This window comes from Sphaerodactylus townsendi, linkage group LG16 (genome assembly GCF_021028975.2).
Source record: "Sphaerodactylus townsendi isolate TG3544 linkage group LG16, MPM_Stown_v2.3, whole genome shotgun sequence".
Classification (NCBI taxonomy): domain Eukaryota; kingdom Metazoa; phylum Chordata; class Lepidosauria; order Squamata; family Sphaerodactylidae; genus Sphaerodactylus; species Sphaerodactylus townsendi.
In genome coordinates this window covers 32,844,254-32,870,448 of record NC_059440.1, presented here as the reverse complement: position 1 = coordinate 32,870,448, position 26,195 = coordinate 32,844,254, and the positions used below count along the sequence as shown (strand labels likewise).

The 26,195-nt window shown below is 46.5% G+C and overlaps 1 protein-coding gene across 1 annotated transcript; it reads left to right on the top strand.

Annotated features, from left to right (window-relative positions):
- Positions 1-2,742: 2,742 nt before the first annotated feature.
- Positions 2,743-24,271, top strand: SLC25A33 (solute carrier family 25 member 33). Its single transcript, XM_048519464.1, has 7 exons — positions 2,743-2,890; positions 13,646-13,825; positions 16,259-16,336; positions 17,492-17,592; positions 20,594-20,660; positions 21,011-21,294; positions 23,770-24,271. The coding sequence occupies exons 1-7, from the start codon at positions 2,838-2,840 to the stop codon at positions 23,970-23,972; spliced, it is 966 nt and encodes a 321-aa protein (XP_048375421.1). The 5' UTR covers positions 2,743-2,837; the 3' UTR covers positions 23,973-24,271.
- Positions 24,272-26,195: the final 1,924 nt, after the last annotated feature.

Genomic DNA, 26,195 nt, shown 5'->3' with positions numbered 1-26,195 from the left:
TGTTCTAGCAGCATTCTCTCCTGACGTTTTGCCTGCATCTGTGGCTGGCATCTTCAGAGGATCTTCAAAGAATGCCAGCCACAGATACAGGTGAAACGTCAGGAGAGAATGCTGCTAGAACACGGCCATACAGCCCGGAAACCTCACAGCACCCAAAAAATATTTTAAAAGTTACTACCTCTAAACATTGAGGTTCACCCTTATGGCCATAAGCCACTAAGGGACTCAGCCATGGTGGCAGGGGCTGATGGGAATTGTAGTCCATGAACATATGGAGAGCCGCAGGTTGCAGACCCCTGATCCAGACAGAAGCCTTTCCCATATCATTTACAGCCGACTTCTTTTAATGGGAGATGCTGGGGGTTGAACCTGAGATCTTCGATATGCCAAGCAGATGCTTTACCCCTGAGCCACTGGACCCTCTCCTGTCTTCCTTCCTACGAGGCAGCCAGCATAGAAAAGAGTCCTGTGTCATATTAATAGCTAGTTCCTTTTTATTTCAGCACCAGCCTATCCAATCTCTGTTGTGTTTATTGCTTTTATTATTATTTAGATGATTTACAAAAGGGGTCCCCATTCACTCTGGCCTATTGAATTAGGTGGTTCCAGCCCTGCAGCTCTTTTGGAGCGCTCCCTTCTCTTCTCTTCCCCCCTCCCATCCAGTGACTTCTCTCCTTTCAAACAAACCTCTTCCAAAATTATCCCCTGGGCACAACATATCTCATCACTGCCACGGCTCATGGGGTTGTTGGACTTGCAAACAGACCTTGCTGCCAAATGTGCTGCAAAGCCTGGTGGAATATGACCCCAGGGTCACATGCTTGTTGCTTACTGGAAACGCACAAACAGAAGAGAGGGATGTCTGAGATCTCTTCCCCCTCGCCGTCGCTTTCGCCATGCTACAGCGACAGCTGGCACTCTTTTGAGTCTTCTGCAATCTGCTATCACAGTACAAGTCTTCTGATTTCCTTCTGGTTTTGAATACCCAAAGGAAATAGAAATTTTTTCCTGACCCCTCTCATCCAAGGGGAGACCGTTCCCAGCCAAGTTGTGAGCTGGCAGCTCCCCAGTTCTCCACAAACTCACTAGGCTGTCCAGCGTGCTAATTAAGATCTGCTTCTCTGTGTCCCCCCCACCTGTGAGGCAGGTGGCCATCGGAGACGTGGCTTTTTTGGTAGTGTCACCTCACTCAAGGAATGCCCTTCCTTTTAAGTCTCCTCTACCTGGCTTTCCTTGAGGCACCAGGCTAAAAAATGTCTGTTCCCCCAAGGCTTTTATGTTAAGAGTTTGATACGTTAACTCTGTTTTAGTCTGGAAACTTATTTTAAGCCGTCTGTGGCCTGTTTTTGTGGTCTGTGTTTTTATGCTGGGATTTTCTCCCAATGCTGAACTAATTCATTTGCTTATATTGTTTTTATTATGTTTATTTTGTAAGCCACCTCAAGCAGGTTTCTGGAGAGGCAGCATTAAAAAGATTCTCAGTACATAATAAATTTGGTCCATTTCCTTGTCTTGGCACTCCCTTTTTGCAAGGCTTCTAGGAAAGTCCCACAGTTGAAAAACCGATCTGCAGAGGCTGATGAAGGAATCTACTCAGGCCCCCTGTGAATCCACAGAGTCTCCATTTGGGAAGCGTTCCCAGGTTCTTGTACTGATTCATGAATTGGAGTATGCCAGTTTTTCTTGTGTGTTAAGTGCCCACAAGTTGCTTCTGACTCATGGTGTGAATGTATGAATCAGTGGCCTCCAAAACGTCTGACCATTAACAGCCTTGCTTGGATCTTGCCAACTGTGGCTTCCTTTACAGAGTCAATCCATCTCATGTTTTCCTCTTTTCCTGCTGCCTCTGACATTTCCTAGCATTAGGGAGTCAGAAAGCAGTGGTTTCCGGCTCCCTAGAGCTAGGAAACATTGAAGGAGGCAGGAAAAAAGGAAGACAGTAAACTTGGGAAAGTGGGCTAGCACCAGAGGTGGGATCCAACCAGTTCTCACCACTTCTCTAGAAGTGGTTACTAATTTTTTCTGAGTGCGGAGAAGGGGTTACTAAAGCCACCTCCCTGCCCAATAGGACTGGAGGTGCGTGTGTGCGGCAGCGCCACTGTTTGAATCCCACCACCATCGGAACCTGTTATTAAATTTTTTGGATCCCACCACTGACTAGCACTCCTTAAACAGCATAAACTGCGAGGAGAATGGCAGGGTATAAATAAAGCACATATAATAAATGAACAAAATAGGCAAAAGTTCCCTGCATAACAGATCCTCTCTATACTTGTTCATTAGTCCCATGTAGTTCAGTGGAGCTTACTCTTAAGTTGGGTTACCAACTTCCAGGTTTGACCCTAACCCTTGCAAATAAGCACCCGCAGGACCGCAGCTTTGCAAACAAGGCCCGCCTCCGCAATCCTAATGCACCAATCCCTTGGCAATAAGAAAAGGCGGGTTCCATTCACAAAAAAAAAAACTGGAACCGTCCAGTATGCCGGCTAAGCCCCGCCCCGCCCGGCTAGCCCCGCCTCGGCTCCTACGGCTGGCGCGATTGCACCAGCCCCCGCCACACCCCCTCGCGTGGCGGGGAGCCTATGGCGCCCTTCGGAACCCCGTGACGTCGCGGCCGCGCCCCTCCTCCCCCGCCTCCGCGCAGCCGGCCGGGGCGCCTCGTGGTTGGCCGGCGGCGCACGTGGAGCCGGCAGCCGGCGTCGCGTGACGTTGGGTGGCTGGGCGGGCGCAGGCGCAGTGGGGCGCTCCGCTTCTGCTCGTGGCCATTCGCAGGTCCAGCGGAGGCGCGTCGGGAGCTCAGTGCTCGTGTGAACGCAGCAGGGCGGGCCGGGTCCGGGATGGCCGGGTCGGCGCAGGAGAAGAGCACGCTGCTGCACCTCTTCGCTGGGGGGTGAGTGGCTGGGCTAGCCCCATTTTCCTCTTCCCCCCCATTCATTTTTCCCACCCCCCTTCATCTTCCGGCCCCTCTTCCCCATTCATCCTCCTTTCCCCTCTTCCCCATTCATTCTTCTTCTGCCTTTCCTTCCTTTCTTCTTTTACCCCCCCCTTCAGTTCCCCCCATCACTTGTCCCTCATTCAGCCTCTCTTTCTCCCATCCCAGAAGATATCCTTCCGTTTTCTAGATTTAAGACCCATCCTTTCCATACCCTATTTCCGCCCGGAGCTTTGTCTGTGGGGTCCCCCCTAATAGACGGGACAATCTTCTGTGCGCAGAAAGGGATGTTCAGTGTCTTTCCCAATACAACCTTTTGTCTTCTTTAGTTAGTGGCAGATAAAGGTCTTCCCCCTTTCTCTTTATTCCTCTGTCTTCCTCACCCGTTCTTCCATTTGCTTTCCCCCAACACACACACTTTATCTCTCCTTTCTCGAACTTCTCCTTCCTCCCTTTTTAATCATCTTTCTTGATTTCCAGTTATAAAATGTTTGGCAGCGTATCTGCACAAATGGTCCTATAAGGTAGGACAGTGGTATTATTCCTATAAAGGTGAAAGTTCCTAGTAGGCTCAGGTCAGAGGCAGGATGTGTTATCTTGTTTTTATTTATTATTAGGTTTGTTTACCTCCCTTCCCTGGAAGGCCAGGTCTGTTTTCAATAATCAATATGTGAAACAACACTAAATTCTTCAAAACTGCATATACAAAAATATCATTTAAATCTAAAATATATCAACTACAACTCTCTCAAGTTCTAATTTAATACATGGGCCCTATCTGATCATCCCATTTTCTATTTAATATAAATGGGACCCCAGTGTGTGGGGAGGGGGCTTATCTGAAATCTCATGGTAGCTGCCTCAACCATATGTATATTCCTTTCATACACTTCAGTATATTTATTTTGTGGGTGTTTGGTGGTGCTTCCATGTGCAGAAGTAGTCTACCCTGCCATTTGCTGCAGATGAAATGGTGACAGTCTGATTAGGCTTGCTTTCAGGAAGGGAGAGAAGGCAGGGCTGTTTTGCATGGTACCTAATTATGAAATTGGCCTCCTTAATCCATAATAATGATTGTCTCGTGTTTCAGGTGTTTTGCATATATGTTTCTGAATCATCTTTCTAATAAGGTATCTAGCAAGATATAATAATATGAGTGAATGAATGACTCCGAGACTGGATTTGGGCTTTTAACTTTATTAGTAGGGCACTGCTGAAAGGTCATAAGACCGAATTGGTAGCTTTGTTGAAGCTACCTTGAAAGGTTTAACCCCACCTTACTAGCTGTGCTGATGGCTTTACACGGCTTTAAAAAAAGGGTGGGTGGTTCAGTCAGATTAATAGAGGGTGAGTCCCCTTTACATTCCATGTGTGTTTAGTGTAATAGTAGGGAGGGGGTTATTACCAGGGGACAATAGGCATCATAGGGGTGTGCTTTAGAAATTCTGTTCTGCAAATGCAGTTCAAAGGGCAGTTGAGTGAGACCTGGGCTCATTCCGCACATACAGAATAATGCACTTTCAAACTGCTTTCAGTGCTCTTTGAAGCTGTGCGGAATAGCAAAATCCACTTGCAAACAGTTGTGAAAGTGGTTTGAAAACACGTTATTTTGCGTGTGCGGAAGGGGCCCTGGAGTGGGGACTTGAGCAGCATTTTCCTTCTAACTAGCTCTTGTGTCAAATTGTCAAGACTGTGTGTTTGTTTGTGTATGGGGGTAACTTCTGTATAGGCCAAAAGAGATTGTGTATCCATACCCCACGCACTCAAGCAATCTTTGTATTTGTGGTATCGATAGAGAGTGCCAGCTATCTGGTTTTGTGCGCACCACTGGGGAGCCGAAATCCCCTTTGTGCTTTCATGCAGGTTGGAGCAATGTGTATGTGGAGCAGAGAGGCCTAGTGGTTGTGGGTTCATCCGTCCTGTCTTGAGAGAATTTCCAGCGAAGGCAATTTTTAAAGGGCTCTCGGATGTGGTTTTCTTCTGTGTTTATGAGCAGCGTTCCCTTGGAAGTGAAAACAGGCTTTTGACTGGTGTCGAAACTCTTTCTCATTTTCAAAGTTGGCTTTCCCTTCAGGGCTTGGAACTTCCCTTTCAGTTTTCATAAAAGTGGCACATACGAGAAACAAAAGCATCATGCTGTCTCCTTGGCTCCTCCTCCAAGATTCAACACAAGTGTGTTGTGCTTTTGGCTGTTTTCAAAACTAGAAAAACTCTTCCTTTGGCATGCCTGGTAATGGTGATTAAAATAAAACCGAAGGCTGTGTTCTTACGTTTTTGCTCCAGGGCATGCATGTGCTTGGGAAAAGTTCTTAGGCAGAGGCCAAAAGAACACCTCTGGAAAGTGCTGCTCCGCCTGACTCTCCCCTGGTGCGACAAAGCTCTGTGGGCATCCTTGATTTATGCAGGGCATCCGGTGTTTGCCTCCCATGTGTGACTGACGCAAGTTCCCTTCTTTGGAACCGGACCTTGCTTTCTTGCAAAGTAAGGACAGCTGATTGACGTAGAGCAAGCTTCCCAGTAAATATATTTAGTTTCAGATTTTGTTTCTCTCCGGCGGGCATGTGCCGGGTTGTCCAGACACTGCAAGGGAGGTAGGGGATTGTGGGTCTGGTTCCCACGTCCTGGAGAATGCAGGGGTGTGTGTGTGTGTTGCCCTACTGTAACAGGGAAGGGGGAATCACAATTTTGGAATGTTCCCATAAGTCTAGAAAGTTTAGAAACTCCTTGTCAGAAGAAAATCAGCTCCGCAAGTGCAAAGAGGGATTGGAACTTTTCTCTCTACTGCACGCGCTTGTTTTCTGTTGCCGAGTTTCTGTTTCAACACAAGCCAAAACCCGTGGGGTTGCCAACCCCAAATTGGGACATACCTGGAGATTGGGGGCGGAGCCTAGAGAGGACAGAGTTTGGAGAGGGAGGGGTCTCACCACAAGGTATAACACCACAGGGGCTGCCTTCCAATGCCGCCATTTTCTGTAGGGGAATCGATTTCTGTCACCTGGCCATCCGTTATAGTTCCAGGGATCGCCAGGCCCTGCCTGGAGGTTGACAACTCTACCACAAAGGCATTCAGAGTTGGAATCCAAGGGGAAATGCCTCTCCATGCTGCATGTGTGAAGCAGGTGTAAAACTGCCTGTTAACACTTCGAACTGTTCTAAGCCAGTTTCTTGTGTCATTCATACAGACTGTTTCAACTTGAGGATTCTAATTTTCATGTTGCGTGTGCAGCCGCGTAAGTTTTGACTTGATATCAGTACTTCCAGAGGGGTCTGCAACCTGTGGCTCTCCAGATGTTCATGGACTACAATTCCCATCAGCCCCTGCCAGCATGGCCAATTGGTGATGGGAATTGTAGTCCATGAACATCTGGAGAGGCAGACTTTTCACAACTGTGCAGTGGTCAGAATGCAGGCACGGGGAGGGCTTAAAACCTGAAACACACACACACACACACACACACACACACACACACACACACACACACACACACACACACACACACACACACACACACACACACACACGGTGTGTATTGACATCCAGCCCAATGAAGAGTTCTGGTGAATGTGTGGTGGTTTGTGTTCTTAATGAAAAAAACCAAACAGTATTTGGAGTTGGCTGTGGACCAGCGTGGCTTGTTTCAATGACGGAAAATTCAGTTTGTGCATTTTTGAATGTACCGTTTTCTCTTCCTGTATCCTGTGTGGTGGCCCACCCTGGTTATCTCAAAACGAGTTAGCTTTTTTTAAACATGGGTTTTCTTTCCGTATTAAGAGGCATATGAAAAAAAATAGAGAGAGCGCCCGCTGACTGCTTTGCTGTACTCTCCAAAGGTTTTTATTAGCTTCTTCCCATGAAGAAGTTTTATTGCTGAATACATAGGCAGTTTTGGCCATTTAAAAAAAATCTGAAGAATAAAATATTCTTCATTCACACTTTTGAGTTTTTTCCTTTTTTTTTAAAGAAAAAAAATCTCTGCTATTGGTGCAGCCCTTATATCTTCCAAGAAGAAAAGGGGAAAACAGGAAGGTGACTCTCTCCTTGGAGGGATTCATGCGGGCAAAATGGAGCCTCCATGGTCAGAGTTAGTCTACCTCTATATGTGATTTCCTGCGGGAACTTTTAGAATCTGGTTGCCTGCTTTGGGAAACAGATGTGGGATTGGTCTAATCCAGTGGTGGCAAACCTATGGCACTCCAAATGTTCACGGACTACAATTCCCAGCAGCCCCTACCAACATGGCCAATTGGCTGATGGGAATTGTAGTCCATGAACATCTGGAGTGCCATGGGTCTAATCTAATAGGACTCCTTTCTACAAATACAGAAGCCTTGTGGCTGGTTTGGGTGGCCACTGCCCCTGGCTGCCGGGCAGCATTTGGATGTTAGATGTCTTGGAAACTAGGAAACCTACCCATATTGCAGCTGGGCTATGAGGAGAGATGGGTTCTTGTTTACCAAGCAGAGTGCTTTTCAGCCCAGGTTCCATGGAGAGAGACCACTAATGGCCTGGTTGTTTTCATCTCCCCAAATTGAATAAGAATTGCTGTACCAAACAGAAGCACTGCTTAACTCAGCATTCACGTTCCACCGACACCCATCAGGTAGAACACCGGCTCCCGTTTGCAGGGTTCTGTTTCTGAACAGTTTTCCAGGGTGGGAGAAACAAGCCCCTGATGCACAGGAGGGAAGTGAGAGATACTGAGTCTGCCTGGAGGATGCTTGTGTTGTCTCATCGGTTTGCACCAGCCGGCCATTCAAGGGTTGCTCAGTCGAAACAACAGCAGTGAGCTGTTAATGCTGAGAGTGCGGTTCTTAAGGCTTTGGCTCTCCTGGCTTGTGGCTCGTGCATTCTGGAGAGCTCCCTGATCGAGGTATTGCTGAGGAGGTGGAGTGGCTAAGAATGTGGGCCATTAATATATATCCCCCCCCCCCCATTCAAGAAGAAGAGTTTGGATTTATACCCCACCTTTTTCTCCTGTCAGGAGACTCAAGGTGGCTTACAAGCTCCTTTCCCTTCCTCTCCCCACAACAGACACCTTGTGAGGCAGGTGGGGCTGAGAGAGTTCTGGGAGAATTTAGCCCAAGGTCACCCAGCAGGAATGTAGGAGTTGGGAAACACTTCTGGTGAACCAGATAAGCCTCCACCACTCAGGTGGAGGAGTGGGGAATCAAACCTGGTTCTCCAGATTAGAATATACCTGCTCTTGACCACTACGCCACGCTGGCTCTCAAATATTATTGTCTGCAGCAGAGTTATTAAGGAGTAAAAACCGGTCAACTATTTCTTGAACAATCTGGAGTGACAGTGCCAGCAGCCATTCTCGCAGGTTTGTCGTAAGAATTGCTCAGAGGTGGTGTAGAAGGACCCTCTAGCCATGGTGGCGAACCTATGGCACTCCAGATGTTCATGGACTGCAATTCCCATCAGCCCCTGCCAGCATGGCCAATTGTAGTTCATGAACATCTGGAGTGCCATAGGTTCGCCACCGCTGCTAGAGCACTATGGAAACGTTAGATGTGATTGTCTCACCTGGTTATGCCCCCAAAGTCAATAATGTTGTCAGTTTGGTCCCCACAAATGCTCTGCGGGTCACCTATGAGCAAGGCTGACCCGGTAAGAGCCTACCTAGCACAGCCAGATAAGAATCTGGGAGTCTTCCACATGGTTTTTTGGGTGCATGTTGCTGTATATCAGGGGTCTTCAAACTATGGCCCTCCAGATGTTCATGGACTACAATTCCCATCAGCCCCTGCTAGCATAGCCAAGTGGTAGGGCTCATGGGAATTGTAGTCTATGAACATCTGGAGGGCCATAGTTTGAAGATCCCTGCTGTATATACTGGAGAGCAACCGTGATGTAGTGGTTAGAGCATTCGGGGAGAGTCAGGTTCGAATCCCCACTCTGCCATGGAAGCCTGGAGAGGGACCTTGGGCACACTGGTAATGGGCTGGACTGTTGGCATGTGCTGGGCATAATAGCTAAATGGAACTTCTAGGCACAGGGACAGTATACCTCCATATCAGTTGTTGCAGGAGAACAGGAGAAGGCTCTTTGCCACGTGCCCTGTTGGTGAGAAACACTCAGTTGAGGTTGCTTTGTGTGATCTGTGACTTACTTTTGAAAACCTCCTCCTTTCCCAATTTTAGGGAACGAAATCCTTGTCTATCAAAGCTCTTCTCTTCCCATGGTAATGCCTTTCAGTTGCTGCAGACATGTGAACTGCACGGGATTTGCGTGTGTGTGTGTGTGTCCACTGCTTGCTGTGGTGTTTGCAGAGCTTAAAAGCCAATGTCACCTTCCCAGGGTGTGTACACAAGGCTCAGACGACAGCATCTGGACTTCAAAGTCCTTATGGTGTCTTCCCTTCTGTGGACTTTGCTCGTCCTCTTGGGATGAGCGGCCACATTTCACGTCTCTGCCTGTGGAATCTATAAGCCATTTTGGGTAATGGGGGTCTCCCGCCAAAGTCGAGGCAGACAGATTAAAAAGGTTTCGGAGGGAACGTTGTAGAATAATCTCATTTCTGATTACTTCCAACTGTTTGTTCAGATTAAAGAGCATCCGTTTGTGCTGTTTTTTCCCCTGTTGTATCAAAAAACCCCAAATCTGGAATGGGTCCGTCGCTGGATTGGCTAGTGGACCAACGTAGGACTGGACCCAGACATGAGAAGTTTAGACTGATGTATAGACCCCGACTTAGTCACCCAAGGAGCAGCAGTGGCGTAGGAGGTTAAGAGCTCGTGTATCTAATCTGGAGGAAATGTGTTTGATTCCCAGCTCTGCCGCCTGAGCTGTGGAGGCTTATCTGGGGAATTCAGATTAGCCTGTGAACTCCCACACACGCCAGCTGGGTGACCTTGGGCTAGTCACAGTTCTTTGGAGCTCTCTCAGCCCCACCCACCTCACAGGGTGTTTGTTGTGAAGGGGGAAGGGCAAGGAGATTGTAAGCCCCTTTGAGTCTCCTGCAGGAGAGAAAGGGGGGATATAAATCCAAACTCCTTATCCTTCTTCTCCTCCTCCTCCTCCTCCTCCTCCTCCTCCTCCTCCTCCTCCTTCTTCTTGGAGGAGCAACTGTCTCCTCCAGGAAACCAGGCAGGATAGATTAATGCAACTCATTTCATGATGGTGGTTGGAGTTTTTGCATGTGCATTCTTATTTCAAATTCGTATATTTGCAATGTGGGCTGGAGAAATACTTTTGTGACAAGCATAACCAGGTGGCCATAGGTATATTTTTTCCTGGCCCAGTTGTCAAAAGTTCCTCCCACCTACTTTATTTACAGCAATGGCTGAAAATATTCCTGACGTGGCTTCTCCCAGACCTGTGGCCCTGATATTTCCCGCCAGCCGACGAATCTCATTTATAACTCTTCAGCCTTCTTGGTCACTCAATACCTGCTTAAGGCTTAAAGTTGCAGAGTGGAAGCTACAGTTTCTTTATGAATGTCAAGGGCACACAGAAGCCAACATGGGTCAAAAATGTCACAAAAACAAAGACTGACTGTGTTTTTTTTACAGAGGTAATTTGTTAATGCTGGTATTTTTGTCAAGTTTCTCCCCCTCCCTACCATTAACTAGACTGTCATGGAAGTTCTGTGTATTGCAGAAGACTTTCAGATATGTTCATGGGGGCACGTGGGTGTTTAACACCAATATCTTAACATCAATATTTAAATGTCAATATTTTGATGTCGTTACGCCAAGTGCTGCTGGCATTAGGGTTTAACATTCCGACAACAGTCCATCTTTCCTTTTAAGAACATAAGAACTAGCCTGCTGGATCAGACCAGAGTCCATCTAGTCCAGCACTCTGCTACTATCAGTGGCCCACCAGGTGCCTTTGGGAGCTCACTGGTCTTTTAGGGGATTTTAGTGTGTGCAAGAGTCAAAGTTGGTGCCATGTTTCCCAGAAGTGTAAGGAGTAAAGGGACATTATAATCATAGCACATTTATTTAGGATCAAAGAGGCAACATGAAAGAAAGGGAGGGAAATAAAGCAATTCAGAATTAAGCATCTGTTCCAGATCAGACATAGTCTTACACAAAGATACCTGGCTAAAGTCTGAAGGGGCATAGAAGGGAGAATAACAAATCTTCTTAGCCTACCTGACACAGTCCATGCCTCGCTCCAGAGAGCAGCTGACTCCAAATTGCTAGATGAAAGAGACCCTTGTATATTGTTCCAAGAGGGTAGTCATGTTGGTCTGCACTAGAAGAACTAGATTCGAATCCAGGACCAACAAGATGATATCTGACAAAAAGAACTTTGACTCCCAAAAGCTCAGATCCCCCTAATATCCTGTTGGTCTCTAAGATGCAACTGGAGTCAGATCTAGCTGTTTTATATTGTTGTTTCTCTGCACTGTTGGAATTTGAATTTAGGGGTGGAAAAATCAATTTTTGGTAGGACTGGCAGGGGTACTGAGAAGCTGGCTGGGTATGAGAGGAACTATATCCTGTTCAGGATAAAGGTGACTGGAGATTTGTGAATCCATCCGCCATTTCCTGGACTGTCTTTGTTCTAGAATGCTCCACTTGGCAAGCACCAGAATCCTAAAACAAAGATGGTCCAGGAATTGGTGGATTCATTCACAAAACTCCTGTCATCTTTATCCTGAAAAGGGTATCGATTCAGTTAAAAACTTAGGATAAAGGACTAGCTTGATTGAAATTGATGCAGTTTGATTCCTGCTACTTTTATTTTGGGAAAACTGATTAGGTTAACTTTCTAGGTGGGGAGTGCAGCATTCATAGGTATCAGCCAGGTGGAGTTACCAGGTATCCATTGATAATAGGTGTGCCTCTTGTATGCATGGCTGGTGCTACACTCTTTTCAGTAGCAGAGAATAGACTCTAGCATGGCAATTTCCTTTGTTTGGTCTGTCTGAAGTACTGAAGTCTAAAGGTCGAAGTTTCCTGTGTTATTTACCCCATGTGTGGGGGGTAACTTCTGCGCCCCCCCCCCTGTCTAATTCCTGAGGGTTGCAAACAGCAACAGCTTTCATAAAATACCTCAGTAGGTCGTTAAAAATAACTAGGTGGAGCTGCGGCAGGTTAACAAGTATCCCACCGTGTCTCTTAAAACGCACTTCAAATAAAAACCAAAATAGCGCTTAAGTGGAAAAGCCCAGAGTCAGCAAAGCCAATTAAAATGATTATAGTAGGCCAATGCACCAGAGCACATGTCAGGCAAAGGCATAATAAAGTTCACCAAGGCTGGGGTGCAGAAGTGTGTTTCCATTTGGTGCCAAGTGAATGCGCAGAGGGTGTTTGAAAATCAAGGTGCAGCAAGACCTGGCTCTTTGTAGCCATCTACCTGTCCGAATGAGAAAAATGTGTCACATCCCCAAATATTTGAAACTATTGGATTGGCATCACAACACCACCAGATCAGAATGCCCCACAAGAGTTTCACCACACTTCATGTTGAAACGGAGTTGTTGATTCAGAGGACCATCTTCTGAATTACAGGCAATGTGTAAATGTTCTGTTCTCTTAGAAGAGAGTTAAAATGCTTTTCGGCTTCTTGCACTGTCTTCTTTCAAATGCCAATTGCGTGTTTTGGTTACCCGGTTGAAGAAAGCTGCTTTCTGCACATGCTCAAGGGCATTCCTAGTTCTTCCATCACCCATTCCAAGAATCGTGGATTTGGGGCTCGTTTTTTTGCCAGATAAATGATAATCCAGCCTGATGTTCTGAACCACGTTTTAATTTCAATGTGAAATAAGAACATAAGAACAAGCCAGCTGGATCAGACCAGAGTCCATCTAGTCCAGCTCTTTGCTACTCGCAGTGGCCCACCAGGTGCCTTTGGGAGCTCACATGCAGGATGTGAAAGCAATGGCCTTCTGCGGCTGTTGCTCCCGAGCCCCTGGACTGTTAAGGCATTTGCAGTCTCAGATCAAAGAGGATCAAGATTGGTAGCCATAAATCGACTTCTCCTCCATAAATCTGTCCAAGCCCCTTTTAAAGCTATCCAGGTTAGTGGCCATCACCACCTCCTGTGGCAGCATATTCCAAACACCAATCACACGTTGCATGAAGAAGCGTTTCCTTTTATTAGTCCTAATTCTTCCCCCCAGCATTTTCAATGTATGCCCCCTGGTTCTAGTATTGTGAGAAAGAGAGAAAAATTTCTCTCTGTCAACATTTTCTACCCCATGCATAATTTTATAGACTTCAATCATATCCCCCCTCAGACGTCTCCTCTCCAAACTAAAGAGTCCCAAACGCTGCAGCTTCTCCTCATAAGGAAGGTGCTCCAGTCCCTCAATCATCCTTGTTGCCCTTCTCTGCACCTTCTCTATCTCTTCAATACCTTTTTGAGATGTGGCGACCATAAAACTGGTCTTGCATACAAAGGCAAGCGAGTTGCGCTATTCAGACATGCTGCAAGGAAAACTAAGTTAAATGTTGTGAAGTGATCTGCATGTTTTTTATGGCAGTCTGTTTTTATAATTTTTAAAAGATTAACTTAGGTTTCTTTTAGACTATTAAGGTTGCTAACGTTTTATAGGATTTTAGCCATTAGGGTACATTTGTTATTCCTTTTTCTGACTTGTTAGATCCATATGATTGTATTGTCTTCATCGGGAAAGATTGTGAAAGCCAGTGGCTAATAAATAAAACTTTTGCTTGCTTGCATACAATGGTGACTGTGCTGATTTGAGTTCCTTTTGTATTTACCTGGGTGCCCTTTTTTGTCATCTTCAGGTGTGGGGGGACAGTGGGTGCTATTTGCACCTGCCCCTTGGAAGTCATCAAGACGAGGCTGCAGTCCTCCAAGCTGGCATTCCGGGCTGTCTACTACCCCCAAGTCCAGCTGGGGACCATCAGCGGTGCCGGAGTGGTCAGACCGACGTCGGTTTCGCCCGGACTTGTTCAGGTTCTCAAGTGAGTAGAGTTGCAGAGTCACCCACACCCGTCTTGAGCTATGGATAGTAACTCACCCCCTGCAAAACTCCAAGCTGTAGTTCGAGGAAAGAAACGGAGGTCCGTCGCACAGCTCTGCTGTGTTAACTTGACGTATGAGTTTCATGGGGCTTTCTGAGCATTTGAAGCGGATTACACGTATTGTCTCAGTAATCCTTACTGGACGATCGCCCGGTCGGGTCAATGTTATCCCCATATTACAGATTAAGAGAGCGACTCATGCTAGGGGCAGAGGTGAGAGTTGAAACTGGGGACTTCCTAATTCAGCTGTGGCTATACTAAGGCTGCAGTTATTTATACACTTACCTGGGAGTAAATCCCACTGAGCTCAGTGGAGAGGGGCCATGGAAAACTTGTAGCCAAATTGATTTATGCTAGAGGCAAGAGTTACACTCATTTTGATGCTCTGAGGCCGTGTTCTTCACTTGCACTGGTCTTTCTATCTAAGAATAATCTTTCTTTCTATTTGGATTCTCCGGTTAATTTAAAGTTATGTAGAACCTTTGTGTGCTCAAGATGTATTTGCCCCTTTTCATGACCCTGGAGAGACAAAACTGACTTAATGGTCTGATTCATTTTTAAGGTAGCTTTGTGTGTTTTTCTGTCAGTGGTCTGAGTTAGAAATATAGAGCAGGATGGGACTCCCAAGAGTCATCTAGTCCAGCCTCCTGCACAAGGCAGGGAATTCACTGCTATCCCACCCCCCACCCCCCCCACTTCCCTAGTGACCCCTGCTCTGTGCCAAGATGAAGACAAACTCCAGTATCTCTGGCCAATCTGTCTTGGAGGAAAATTCCTTCCTGGTTCCAAAGTGTCTGTCATCATTTCTCTGGGCATCCAAGACAGGGCCGCCAGAATCTATCACTGGCTGATTCCTCCCCGCCCGATCTGTACAAATTCACAGAATCAGCATTACTGTTAGATGGCCATCTAGTCCAGTGGTGACGAACCTTTGGCACTCCAGATGTTATGGGCTACAATTCCCATCAGCCCCTGCCAGCATGGCCAATTGGCCATGCTGGCAGAGGCTCAGCATTTTAAACTTCTATCTGGAGATGCTCCACCGCCTGAATCTAGTCTCTGCTTTTAAAATAAAGGGCCATTTCGTATATTCAGTGGGCCTTTCTTCGGACCGCGTACGCAACAGACCTGGTGGCGTTTTGCAGTGTGATATCCCCCCCCCCCCCCATTCCTAGCATAAGAATAAAATGACCGCCATCCCATTTTGGATGGCCTTCAAAGTTCTGTGACCTGTTTCTGAATAGAGCTTAGAGAAAAGTAGAACTGCGTGAAATTTTTGAGCATGAATTCCCCTTGCAGAAGTGCTCTTGTTGCTTCTGTTGGCATTTAAAAAAATTGGCTATGTCTTTTTTGCAGATGCAAAGAAAGGCTCTGAGCCAGGCCCAAAAAAAAGAAAAGAAAGAAAATAAATAAATCTTAATGAAGCCGATGACTTTGGCAGGAAGCAGTGCAGAATCCGTATAAATTAGTTAATGCTGTATTTGGCTGCGTAGGAAGGCTGCGGAGCTGGGATAGTTCAGATCTGTTGCAAGGGTCCTGAGTTATCCAGGACCTAACCCATCACAAAAGCTGCCTGGTAAATGTAGTAGCTCTTTGATCTGAGATCCTCTTTGATCTGAGATTGCAAATGCCTTAACAGACCAGGTGATCGGGAGCAACAGCCGCAGAAGGCCATTGCTTTCACATCCTGCACGTGAGCTCCCAAAGGCACCTGGTGGGCCACTGCGAGTAGCAGAGAGCTGGACTAGATGGACTCTGGTCTGATCCAGCTGGGTGGTTCTTATGTTCTTAGCGGGCTATGGTGGTACAGTGCTTGCAGGAGAGATTTTGTGGCTCAATCTTGGATGAGTCCCCAGCAGTAGGTGGTCCTTCAGATTAATGGTACGGATAGGAGCATTAATACATTAGGAATGGGTATCTTTACTCTTGAGTATACCAGCTGACAGTATCTGAAAAATCATAGAGTTGGAAGAGACCCCAAGGGCCATCAAGTCCAACCCCCTGCAATGCAGGCACACACAATCAAAGCACTCCTGACAGATGGCCTCTGGTTAAAAACTTCCAAAGAAGGAGACTCCACCACCCTCCGAGACAGTGCATTCCACTGTCGAACAGCCCTGACAGACAGAAAGTTCTTCCTGATGTTTAGGTGGGATCTCTTTTCCTTCACCTTGAACCCATTACTCCTGGTTCTACTCTCTGGAACAGCAGAAAACAAGGTTGCTCCCTCAAATGGACTGTGCTTTCTGGACTTAATAGCACCTTCACTCGCCCACTGGCCCCTCCACAATTTCTAGGAAAGTTCTAGTCGTCAGCTTCCCAATTTTACTGCCATTCTGTAACATTTTTATGGCTCTTTCCTTTTTCTTATAGGTCCATTTTGGAAAAAGAAGGACCCAGGTCGCTTTTCCGGGGGCTGGGACCAAACTTGGTTGGGGTTGCTCCATCAAGGTACAGATCTGGAAACTGCATGGTCTTTTACTATTTTTAAAGGCAATTTAATACTTGATTCTTTCTGCGAGTTTCAATCCCAGCACTGAAAAATCAGGAATCAATAAAGATGAAAGGACCATTAGGAAAACAGATCCCTTTAAACAAATGAACAGATCAATTGCTTGCTGTGCTCTTCAGACCTTTTTAAAAATTCTGTGAAGTGTGTTTTCAGCTGAAAATCAACGTCCCCATATTGGGGAGCTGAACGCTACCTTTCAGCCCCCCTGAGTTGTAAGGTTTGGCCTCTGGATTCCTCTTTGCCCTTCAGCAAGCTAAGTGTGATAAGCAAACTGATGCAAATTTAAGAGCAGTCTTAAAGCCAGAGTTAGTTTCTCCTTGGTTTTTTGTTTTAATGCTGTGTGCAACCAGCAATAATCGGACACACAAATTCTTAATTTTTTTTAACAGTAACCATTGCAATTTGGAAAGTATCCCTTCTCTTATGTAGTGAAGGCAGACAGTGTTCCACCCGGGCCTACGTGCTGTTTTTGGAATTTCTCCTTGAAAGAGCTGAACAATAATAGAGAGATCTCAGCTGAAAGATTCCTCCTTGCTCTGGAGTCTCCTCAAGAAAAATAGGACATTGTTTGACGCTCAGATGTGGCGCTGATAGCTCTTTTTTCTATCAGGACTTTGGCTGAGGCCTGAAGTGTGGAAGGGATTTGAGAGCACCATCCTGCGTAAACACCTGCAGCTCTCTGCAGGAATCGAAATGCACATCTTAAATAAGAACAGGAATAGTGGATCACAGCAATGGTCCATCTGGGCTAGCATCCAGTTTTACGTGGCTGTCCTGATACCCCGGAAGGCTTGTGAAGTGCAGCAACAGGGCCAAATCCTGCCCCTGTCTTTGTCCTCCTCCAGGCAATTCAGAGGGTTAGTCTGTCCTAACATGGAAGTTCCATTTAGTTATCATGGGATCGAACTCAGGTTATGAGCTGCGCCGTACTTTAGCTCACCGCTGTGCCACACGGGGCCCTTGAGATTTGTGTGTCACTGAGACACGAAGGACTTTGTGTTCGGCCTTATTGAAAGGGCTGCTTGCTTGGGGAGGGGTCCCACTTCCTCTGACTTTACCCTCGTTTGTGAGTCGAACTTCTCTGTCTTGCACAGGGCGGTCTACTTCGCATGTTACTCCAAAGCCAAGGAGCTGTTGAACAACGTGTTTGTGCCGAACAGCAACGTTGTTCATGTCTGCGCAGCTGGTTCTGCAGGTAGGTTGCCGTTGTTGGGGTGTAGACCTTGTTCCCTGGTGAGAGATCGTTCCCGCTGGCCCCAGGGTGGGGGAAGCAGCAGGTGTCAGCATCATTCTTTCCTACACACACACAGACACACAGTATGCACACGGGCAGTACAACACTAACACAATGAAACCTCTCTTTGGCTTACAAACTGTACAGGGAGGCAGCTGAAAGTTTGGAGTCCCAATCCGGCCAGAGGGGTGCCTTCTACTTCCCGCTGTTATCTTGTGATCCCATGGTACACCTCTGCTGTTTGCTCCCATGCAAAGAGCTCTCTTAAAGTACATACAGCATTTATTTATTTATTTATTACATTTATATACCGCCCTCCCCCGAAGGGCTCAGGGCGGTGAACATGAACATACAAATAGAGCACAAAATAAAATCAACAAATCTCAAACCATCAAATAAATCATAGTAAATGGCTCTATAGTCTTTGAATCATCAAAACCCCATTAAAAGCAGCGTATTAATATCAAATACAATAAAGAATACAATAAGAATACAATAAGAGGCGACCTACTAACCAATCCCCTAAAAGAGGGGAGGGACGGCAGGATCCACAGATGTTAACAGTATGTACTAGTATGTTCTAGTATGTATCCTGTCCTTTCCGTGGTTTGCATTCCGAATTTGATCAGATCCATACACGTTTAGTTTCACCAGTTGCTGCAGGATCCTGCCCACCTGAACTGCTTTTAGGGGTCCTGGGGCAAAGGGCTCACCCCTTAATTCTTCTTTCCTGGACTGAACATCAACCAAGACCTTAGACTGTAATACATTTAATATGTTCAGAGGGGCTGGGGTTGCTATGCTGGCCCAGAAGCTTAGAAGGGAGTTTACGGAAGATCATATAGTCAGTTGTCAACTGACTGTACTGAGAGTTAGGTTGGCTTTGGATGTGGCTGAAATTGCCTTGGCTGACCGGTGTACTGAACAGTGTCTGAGGCTCTGGGGGGGGGGGGGGACCCCTTCCTTGGACATGCCAGATCTGCTCATTTCCAGATGGGGTAAAGGACTGTTTGCACCCCCCCACCCTTCGAAGCCTGAATAGCAGTGGAGGTTGTGGCAGAGCTCCTTACAAGACTTTGTGCAAAGGGCTCTTTAACATGCACTGAACAGCTATGGAGGCTCTGGCAGAGTTCTCCCATGTATTTTGTGTTTTGCGGATGGTTCTTATGATAAAGACACTTATTTTGTAGTGATGTTGTGGGTGGTGTTTTGTTACCTTTTTCTGGGTCCCTTTGGGGGGGAGAGACATCTAAATTATTGACCTTGGCTTGGCGCTCCTGTGTTGCTTATGTCTTAGTGCGTGTGCAAGAGTAAGCCACTGAAATGAAGAAGGGGGCCGTTTAGTCAGAGCCTCTGGCCATCAAACTGGGGAGGAAAGGGTTAAAGAGGCTTTTGTCTGTGATTCCAACAGCGTGTGTAGTTTTCCTGACTTTAAAATCTGTCCCCTTCTAAGCTCGGGTTGCTTTTGAATAGCCCAGGACTCTTCCTTGTGCTTTCAGCTATTCAGACTTAAAGGGAAAGAAGGGGAACTCAAAGGACTTTGCATCAGGTGACAAACGGGCTAGGGGCAGCGGGCTGTTAATAATGCAGAGTGTCTTTTGTCTTGGAGGAAGGTGGCCAATCTGATTGAACAGAGCCTGGTTTTGTGTTCTGGGAAGGCAGTGGAGTTGCACAAGTTTTCTGGGAAAGCTTGCTTTCAAGTTATGCAAAGTGTGCTCAAAGGGAACTGTGTGCTCTAATCAAGCCTGGGAGAGCCACTTCCTTCCAGTCTCTCTCGGTAAGGAGATGCCCACTCCTGCACACAATCTGGAGGGACGGACGGTCCCTGGGCGTTGAAGTTGAGGGAGCTGCATTTTGAAGCTCTCCAGTTACACAACCTTCGATCTGGCTCAGACTGGAGAGGAGCTTGTAATAAACAAGTGTGACAAGGGCCAGTTATATAACCGGTCTGTGCACAGAGCCTCTGGGAGACACAGGAGCTGGGCAAGGCTGCCCAGGGGAGTTTGCACAGAGCCAGGCTCCAGAAATGCTTTGCTGACACGCACAAGCTGTTGTGAAGGTCTATAGCCAGGGATTTTAAACCGGATGGGATTTGGGGAGAAAAGAGCAGGACGTGGAAACAGAATTCTGCTAAGCTGGGAAGTGTGTGTGTGTGAGATGCAGGAGGAATATTGGGACTGGCGAAGACAGGGCTGTGAGGGCTTGAGTGTTCCACAAGCCAGAAGGGTTCAAGTTACTTGAGCACTTAGAAACACAGAGCTGGAAGGGACCCCAAAGGTCATCTAGTCCAACCCACTGCCCAACACAGGAAATTCACAATTCACCCTCCTGACCCCTGCTTAGCGCCCAGAGAGAGGCAGAAAACTTCCTGAGTTCCTTGGTCAATCCGACCTGGAAGAAAATTCCTTCCTGACCCCAAAGTGGGATCGGCGTTACCCTGATCGTGCAAGAAAGGGTCACAAGAATTGAGCGCCAACTCATCCCTTCCTGCCTCTCCCTCTCACAATTTGCATAAATTCACGGGAGCAGCTTTTCCGTCAGATGGCCATGTAGCCTCTTCTTTAAAAACCCCAAGGAGAGCCCACCATCTCCCGAGGAAGGCTGTTCCACTGAAGAACAACTCCAAACTGTTGGGAAGTTCTTACTAATGTTTAGCTGAAAACTCCTTTGTTTGGAGTTTTGGGGGCAACAGAAAACAACTCTAGTTCCATCCTCTGTATGGCAGCCCTCAAATACTTGAAGATGAGAAGAATGGTCTCTCCTTCCCCCATTGAATAGAAGAATTGGGGGGTGGGATTAATAAGAGTGGAGAGTTTTTAAAAATGGAGGTTGCATTTGCGAAATCCATATACTTGGATTGATACTTGTTCTTCTTATTGAGCTGCTGTGTGCACAAACTAGTGCTGTTTTAACTGTTCTGTTCTTAGCTAGAGTAACTCACTTTTTCTGACCCTTTTTCCAGCCTTTGTCACTAATTCACTGATGAACCCTATCTGGATGGTGAAGACCAGAATGCAACTTGAGAGGAGGTGAGCTTGCTTATGTCTTAGGCTACATATGCATGGGCTCAAGAGCTAGCGTGGTGTCGTGGTTAAGAGCAGGTGCACTCTAATCTGTAGAACCAGGTTTGATTCCCTGCTCTGCAACTTGAGCTGTGGAGGCTTGTCTGGTGAACCAGATTAGCTTGTGCACTCCCAACACGTGTCAGCTGGGTGACCTTGGGCTAGTCACAGTTCTCTCTGAACTCTCTCAGCCCCACTTACTTCACAAGTTGTCTGTTGTGGGGAGAGGAAGGGAAAAGGAGTTTGTAAGCCGCCTTGAGTCTCCTTACAGTTGAGAAAAGTGGGGTATAAATCCAAAATCAACATCTTCACTTTAGAGTCAGAGGTTCCAAGCAGAGGAACACGTTGCAGTGCGTGAGGTACATTTATCGGACGGAAGGGGTCCGGGGCTTCTATCGGGGACTCAGTGCCTCTTACGCCGGCATCTCAGAGACCATCATCTGCTTTGCCATCTACGAGCACCTGAAGAAGCACATGAACAACATCCGGCTGTCCCCTTCTGCGGCTGGCGGGCGGGAGCAGAACACCACCAACTTTTTTGGACTGATGGCCGCTGCTGCCATTTCCAAGGGTTGTGCGTCCTGCATTGCTTACCCCCACGGTATGTATGCCCACGAGGCAGCTGCTGGCACTGCCCAGTTTGTTGTTTGGGAGCAGAGATTACTGGGGAATTACAGGAGACACAACTAAGGACCAGAGTTCTGTTGGCAAACCAACAGAAGGGGGGGGGGGTTCACTTCCACATTTGTTTTTTGTAAAGTTAAGTTTCTAGTTCCTTATATTGATACAATTGAAAGCGCACAGAATCTCAGAAACCGAGAGACGAAGTTTGCAGCTTTCGTTTTGTTGACCTTCTCATAATTAGTGAACCGAAAAAAAAGGTGAACTCTGAGAGACTTGTATAATCTCTAAAAAGGTAAAGGTAGTCCCCCCCTGTGGAAGCACTGACAAGGGTGTTGTGGGTTTTCTGGGTTGTATAGCCGTGTTCCAGTAACGTTTTCTCCTGACGTTTCGCCTGCATCTGTGGCTGGCGTCTTCAGAAGATCTGATGGTAGCAAAGCAAGTGGAGTATATATACCTGTGGAATGTCCAGGGTGGGAGAAAGAACCATTTGCATTGGTTAAAAGTGTTAAGGGGTTCAATTTGCAAGTGTAATTTGCATGTGTTAAGTGGGATCCACCCATTTTAGCATATGTATGTAACACTGAAGTTGCATAATCAGCTCTTGATTGACACATGGAGTGATGTCACATCACGAAGTTTAATAGGCGGAATAGGAGCGGCAGTGGCGTAGGAGGTTAAGAGCTCGTGTATCTAATCTGGAGGAACCGGGTTTGATTCCCAGCTCTGCCGCCTGAGCTGTGGAGGCTTATCTGGGGAATTCAGATTAGCCTGTACACTCCCACACACGGCAGCTGGGTGACCTTGGGCTAGTCACAGCTTCTCGGAGCTCTCTCAGCCTCACCTACCTCACAGGGTGTTTGTTGTGAGGGGGGAAGGGCAAGGAGATTGTAAGCCCCTTTGAGTCTTCTACAGGAGAAGAAGGGGGGATATAAATCCAAACTCTTCTCTTCCTATGTTTATGGGATGGTTTGCCATTGCGTTCCCCAGTTGTACAATCTCTGGGATACAAAATTCAGCTTTTCTTGTTGCAGAATTTCCTCCAAGGGTTATGCACGGTCATCTCTACCAGTAATAAGAAAACTTTGAAGAATTTATTGAAAGTGTTTCCAGGGTGCCTCCCAGCCAAGGTCCTTGAGGCAATTAAATATATATATATATATATATAAATGTTTAACTGACAAGCAAAACTTGTTTAACAATGAAAGAGCAATCAACGATAGCCACATAAGGAAAAACTGTACACTATTAGCAGCTGCTATTAAAAGCAGGACTTAAAAGGAACAAGAGCTGGTCCGTAAACCTTGAAGAGTTGCAAAAATGCCTGGGAGAACAGCATCCCCTATATGCAGGCTTTAAAAATATGAGCCAGGGAAATAGAATAGAATAACTTTAATGTCATTGTGCACACCCATTGTGCCTTGTGTCCACACAACGAAATTACAAAACAGCGAAATTACAAAACATACAAAACATCCCCCGATGAACATCTCTGCAATTCGCACTAGGCATTGCGGGGCTGCAATCCGCACACCCCCAACTTACAGCCATTCCTACACAACCATCTCTACGCAGCCACCACCACGTCAACACATCGCCATGGAGTTAATCATAGCCACAGCTGTAGGATAGAAGCTGTCTCTGAGCCTAGTTGTCTTGATTTTCATGATCCTGTATCTTCTGCCAGATAGTAATAGTTCAAAAAAAGAAAAAGCAGGGTGAGACGGGTCCTTCAGGATATACCAAACTTTTTTTAAGCAGCGGGAGTTATAAAGTTCTTCTAAAGAGGGGAGAGGGCATCCAATAATTCTCTGGGCAGTAGTAATCACCCTATGGAGCGCCTTCCTATCTGCCACTGTGCAACTGGAAAACCAAGCACAGATGCAGTATGTCAGGACACTCCAAACTGCTGTTGGAAAGGGGGAACGATAGCATCTAGACAGGCTGACACGAGACGGGCAATCCTTTAAGTACTTGGGAGTCATGGTGGTTCAGGCTTCCAATGTAGGCAGCAGCATTTTGAATTGTGCAGGGAAATCAATCGTGAATGCGGTTGCAGTTGCAAAGTCTAGTGAGCTTTTCAAAATGTCAGTAAAGACAGTAGCACGGGCAGGTTTCTAGAAAGGGAGGACACGTTTCCACTGATGCCATCAGTTCCCAGGAAATGCTGAATGCTCGCCTTCAATTGTCTAAGTCATTTGGAAAGATGCTGACCCTGCCTCTTAACTACAGGGAACCATGCCCCTCTTGCCAAATGCTTCTCCCATTCAAACTCACCCTGCAGAAGTTGTGCTGTTGGTTGACATTCTAGTGCTGCAACGAGCAGTTTACAGCTGTGTACGTCAACATTCCATTGGCATCGTTGCAGCTCAGCCAGTGGTCATTTGGGGGCTGGAAGAACCAGTCTTTTGCTTACTTCATGATTTATGTGTGTTTTTTTGCCCCCCAACCACAGAGGTTATACGAACGCGACTTCGTGAGGAAGGCACCAAGTACAAGACGTTTGTCCAGACGGCCCGGCTGGTCGCCCGGGAGGAGGGATATCTAGCCTTCTACAGAGGACTCTTTGCTCAGCTCATGAGGCAGATCCCAAACACAGCCATCGTCTTGTCGACCTACGAGTTGATAGTGTACCTTTTAGAAGACCGCCTTAAATAGCAGACCAGCACGCAACCAATTGCAAAACGGACAAGAATCCATGGGCCAGTTTTCTCCCTGAAACGGAGACCCTTCTTAGTGGTGGTGCAGGACTTGAGAACAGTTTGGAACCTGCAGAACATGTTGCTTTTTTATTTAAAGCAATTTTATTTCCCCCTTTTTTCTCTCTCTTTCCGGGTACTTGCTTTCTGAAATGTTTTGTCTTTAATTAATGTTTATAGTTATAACTTTTTTAACTTAAAGAGGTAAAGTTCAGAACTTAACCATCACTAAATTAAATCGATTATTTAATTTATGTACAGATTGGGTCAGCGGAGGTTTTATTTTTATTCTCCTCTTCCCCAAATTGTTTGTTTATTCCTTCAGTTTTTATACTGCTTCTCTTTGGATAAGAGTTCTAAGTGGTTTACAACAGTGTACAGTTACATTAATTAAAATAGGCACAAAGTAGCTTATACATAATAAAATCCTGAGAGCCAGCATGGTGTAGTGATTAAGAACAGGTGGCTTCTAATCTGGAGAACTGGGTTTGATTCCCCACTCCTTCACCTGAGTGGCAGAGGCTTATCTGGTGAACCAGATGTGTTTTCACACTCCTACATTTCTGCTGGGTGACCTTGGGCTGGTCACAGCTCTCTCTGAACTCTCTCAGCCCCACCTACCTTACAAGGTGTCTGTTGTGGGGAGAGGAAGGGAAAGGAGCTTGCAAGCCCCTTTGAGTCTCCTTACAGGAAAGAAGGGGGGGATATAAATCCAAACTGTTCTGTTTACACTTTCCTCTGGGCATAGACCTGGGGGAGGGGGTAGTTGTGAAGTTCCATGTTGTGCAGGGGGTTGGATTAGATGACCCTTGAGATCCTTCCCAGCTGTTTCTATGTTCTGCTGTCCATTTTATCTTCACAACAATCCTGTAAGGTAGGTTAGGCCGAGCCTGAGTGATTGGCCCCGACAAAGTTAGCCAGCCAACTTCTATGGCAGAGCGAGGTCTCCTAGATCCTAGTCTCATGCTGAAACCACTACACCGTGCTGCTGTCACAATTGACCCCAAGGCTTGTTTGAGTGTAGGAAAGTTAAACGGGTAAGGACTCTTGTGCTGTTAGCAATCACTGCATTATTGCCAGTTTTCCAGTTCCGTATTTCAATCTCCCTGCAAGCTTTGATACATGGGAAAGACTGTGAGCATTTTGAGGTTAAAAGTTCCAAATTCTTCAACATGTTCCTGTTAGGAATTATCCCTCAAATTGCTTTTTGCTCTAAGAGCCCCAGCAGCTCAACAGCCGGCTACATCCCTGCAGTGGCATTCGGAGCTAAATCAGTTTTACTCAGGTAGCAGCCGTAGCGCCTGGTGAAGCTGGTATTCTGCCCCTGGCAGGATTGCTTCCCTTTCTGAGCCTCTAAGCATGTTAAGATCTTGTCTGCATCTTAGAAAACAAGCAGAGTTACATATCTGAGAGGCAGAGGGCCTGAAGTCAAGGCCTGTTTTATTGTTGCCTCCTTAGGCTCATGGAAGTTTTTTTAAGCCCTCCAAGGTTAGAGCCATTGCTAGATTTCTCCCCAGCAGCGCTTACAGTCATAGAAGCTTCAACTTAATACCCCAGGGTATAGGTGTGTGGTACCTGGAATACATTTCCTTCTCCTGCCACAATACTGGCACCTCAAAAGTCACCTGGAGCCATGCAGCACATCAGGGAGAGCAAAGAGTTGCCATCTTTGGCTTGGGATTTGCTGGGGATTTGGGGGTGAAGTCTAGAAACGGCAGGGTTTGGGGAGGGGTCTCTCGATGGGTTACAATTTAGAGCACTCCTGGGAAACTGATCTCTCTCCAGGTTAACAGTAATCACTATCAGGTAGGGAGGTACAAAGTCAAGTAATCATAAAGGGGGAAAGCTACCCATGGCTTCCAAGTCAAAAGGACTGTAAAAAACCCACTGTAAAAAAAATCACCATAATAAACCAGAAAATTGTACATACAGAATATTCAGCAAACAGAATGTTGTTTGTCAACATAATTACATCAAAAAAAACCTTGTGATTTCTGGCTTGTTTTGTTTTGGTTTATTAGGGTGATCAGTGGATTCTGTACAGGCTTTCTGCCTTATAGATGACCCACCTGGGGGTTGGCAGCCTTAGAGAGAACCTCCTCCCCATCTATTTACACAAGCTTCCACCCACCCCATCACAGAAGATAAGGCAAAGGGGAGGACCCCTCCCAGCAAACCCCAG

Bases quoted from the DNA above. Each gene is read 5' to 3' on its own strand.
- SLC25A33 (XM_048519464.1), top strand. From the start codon at position 2,838: ATGGCCGGGTCGGCGCAGGAGAAGAGCACGCTGCTGCACCTCTTCGCT. The intron at 13,826-16,258 runs GTGAGTAGAGTT...TTTTTCTTATAG, and splicing joins GGACTTGTTCAGGTTCTCAA to GTCCATTTTGGAAAAAGAAG. The intron at 17,593-20,593 runs GTAGGTTGCCGT...CCCTTTTTCCAG, and splicing joins CTGCGCAGCTGGTTCTGCAG to CCTTTGTCACTAATTCACTG.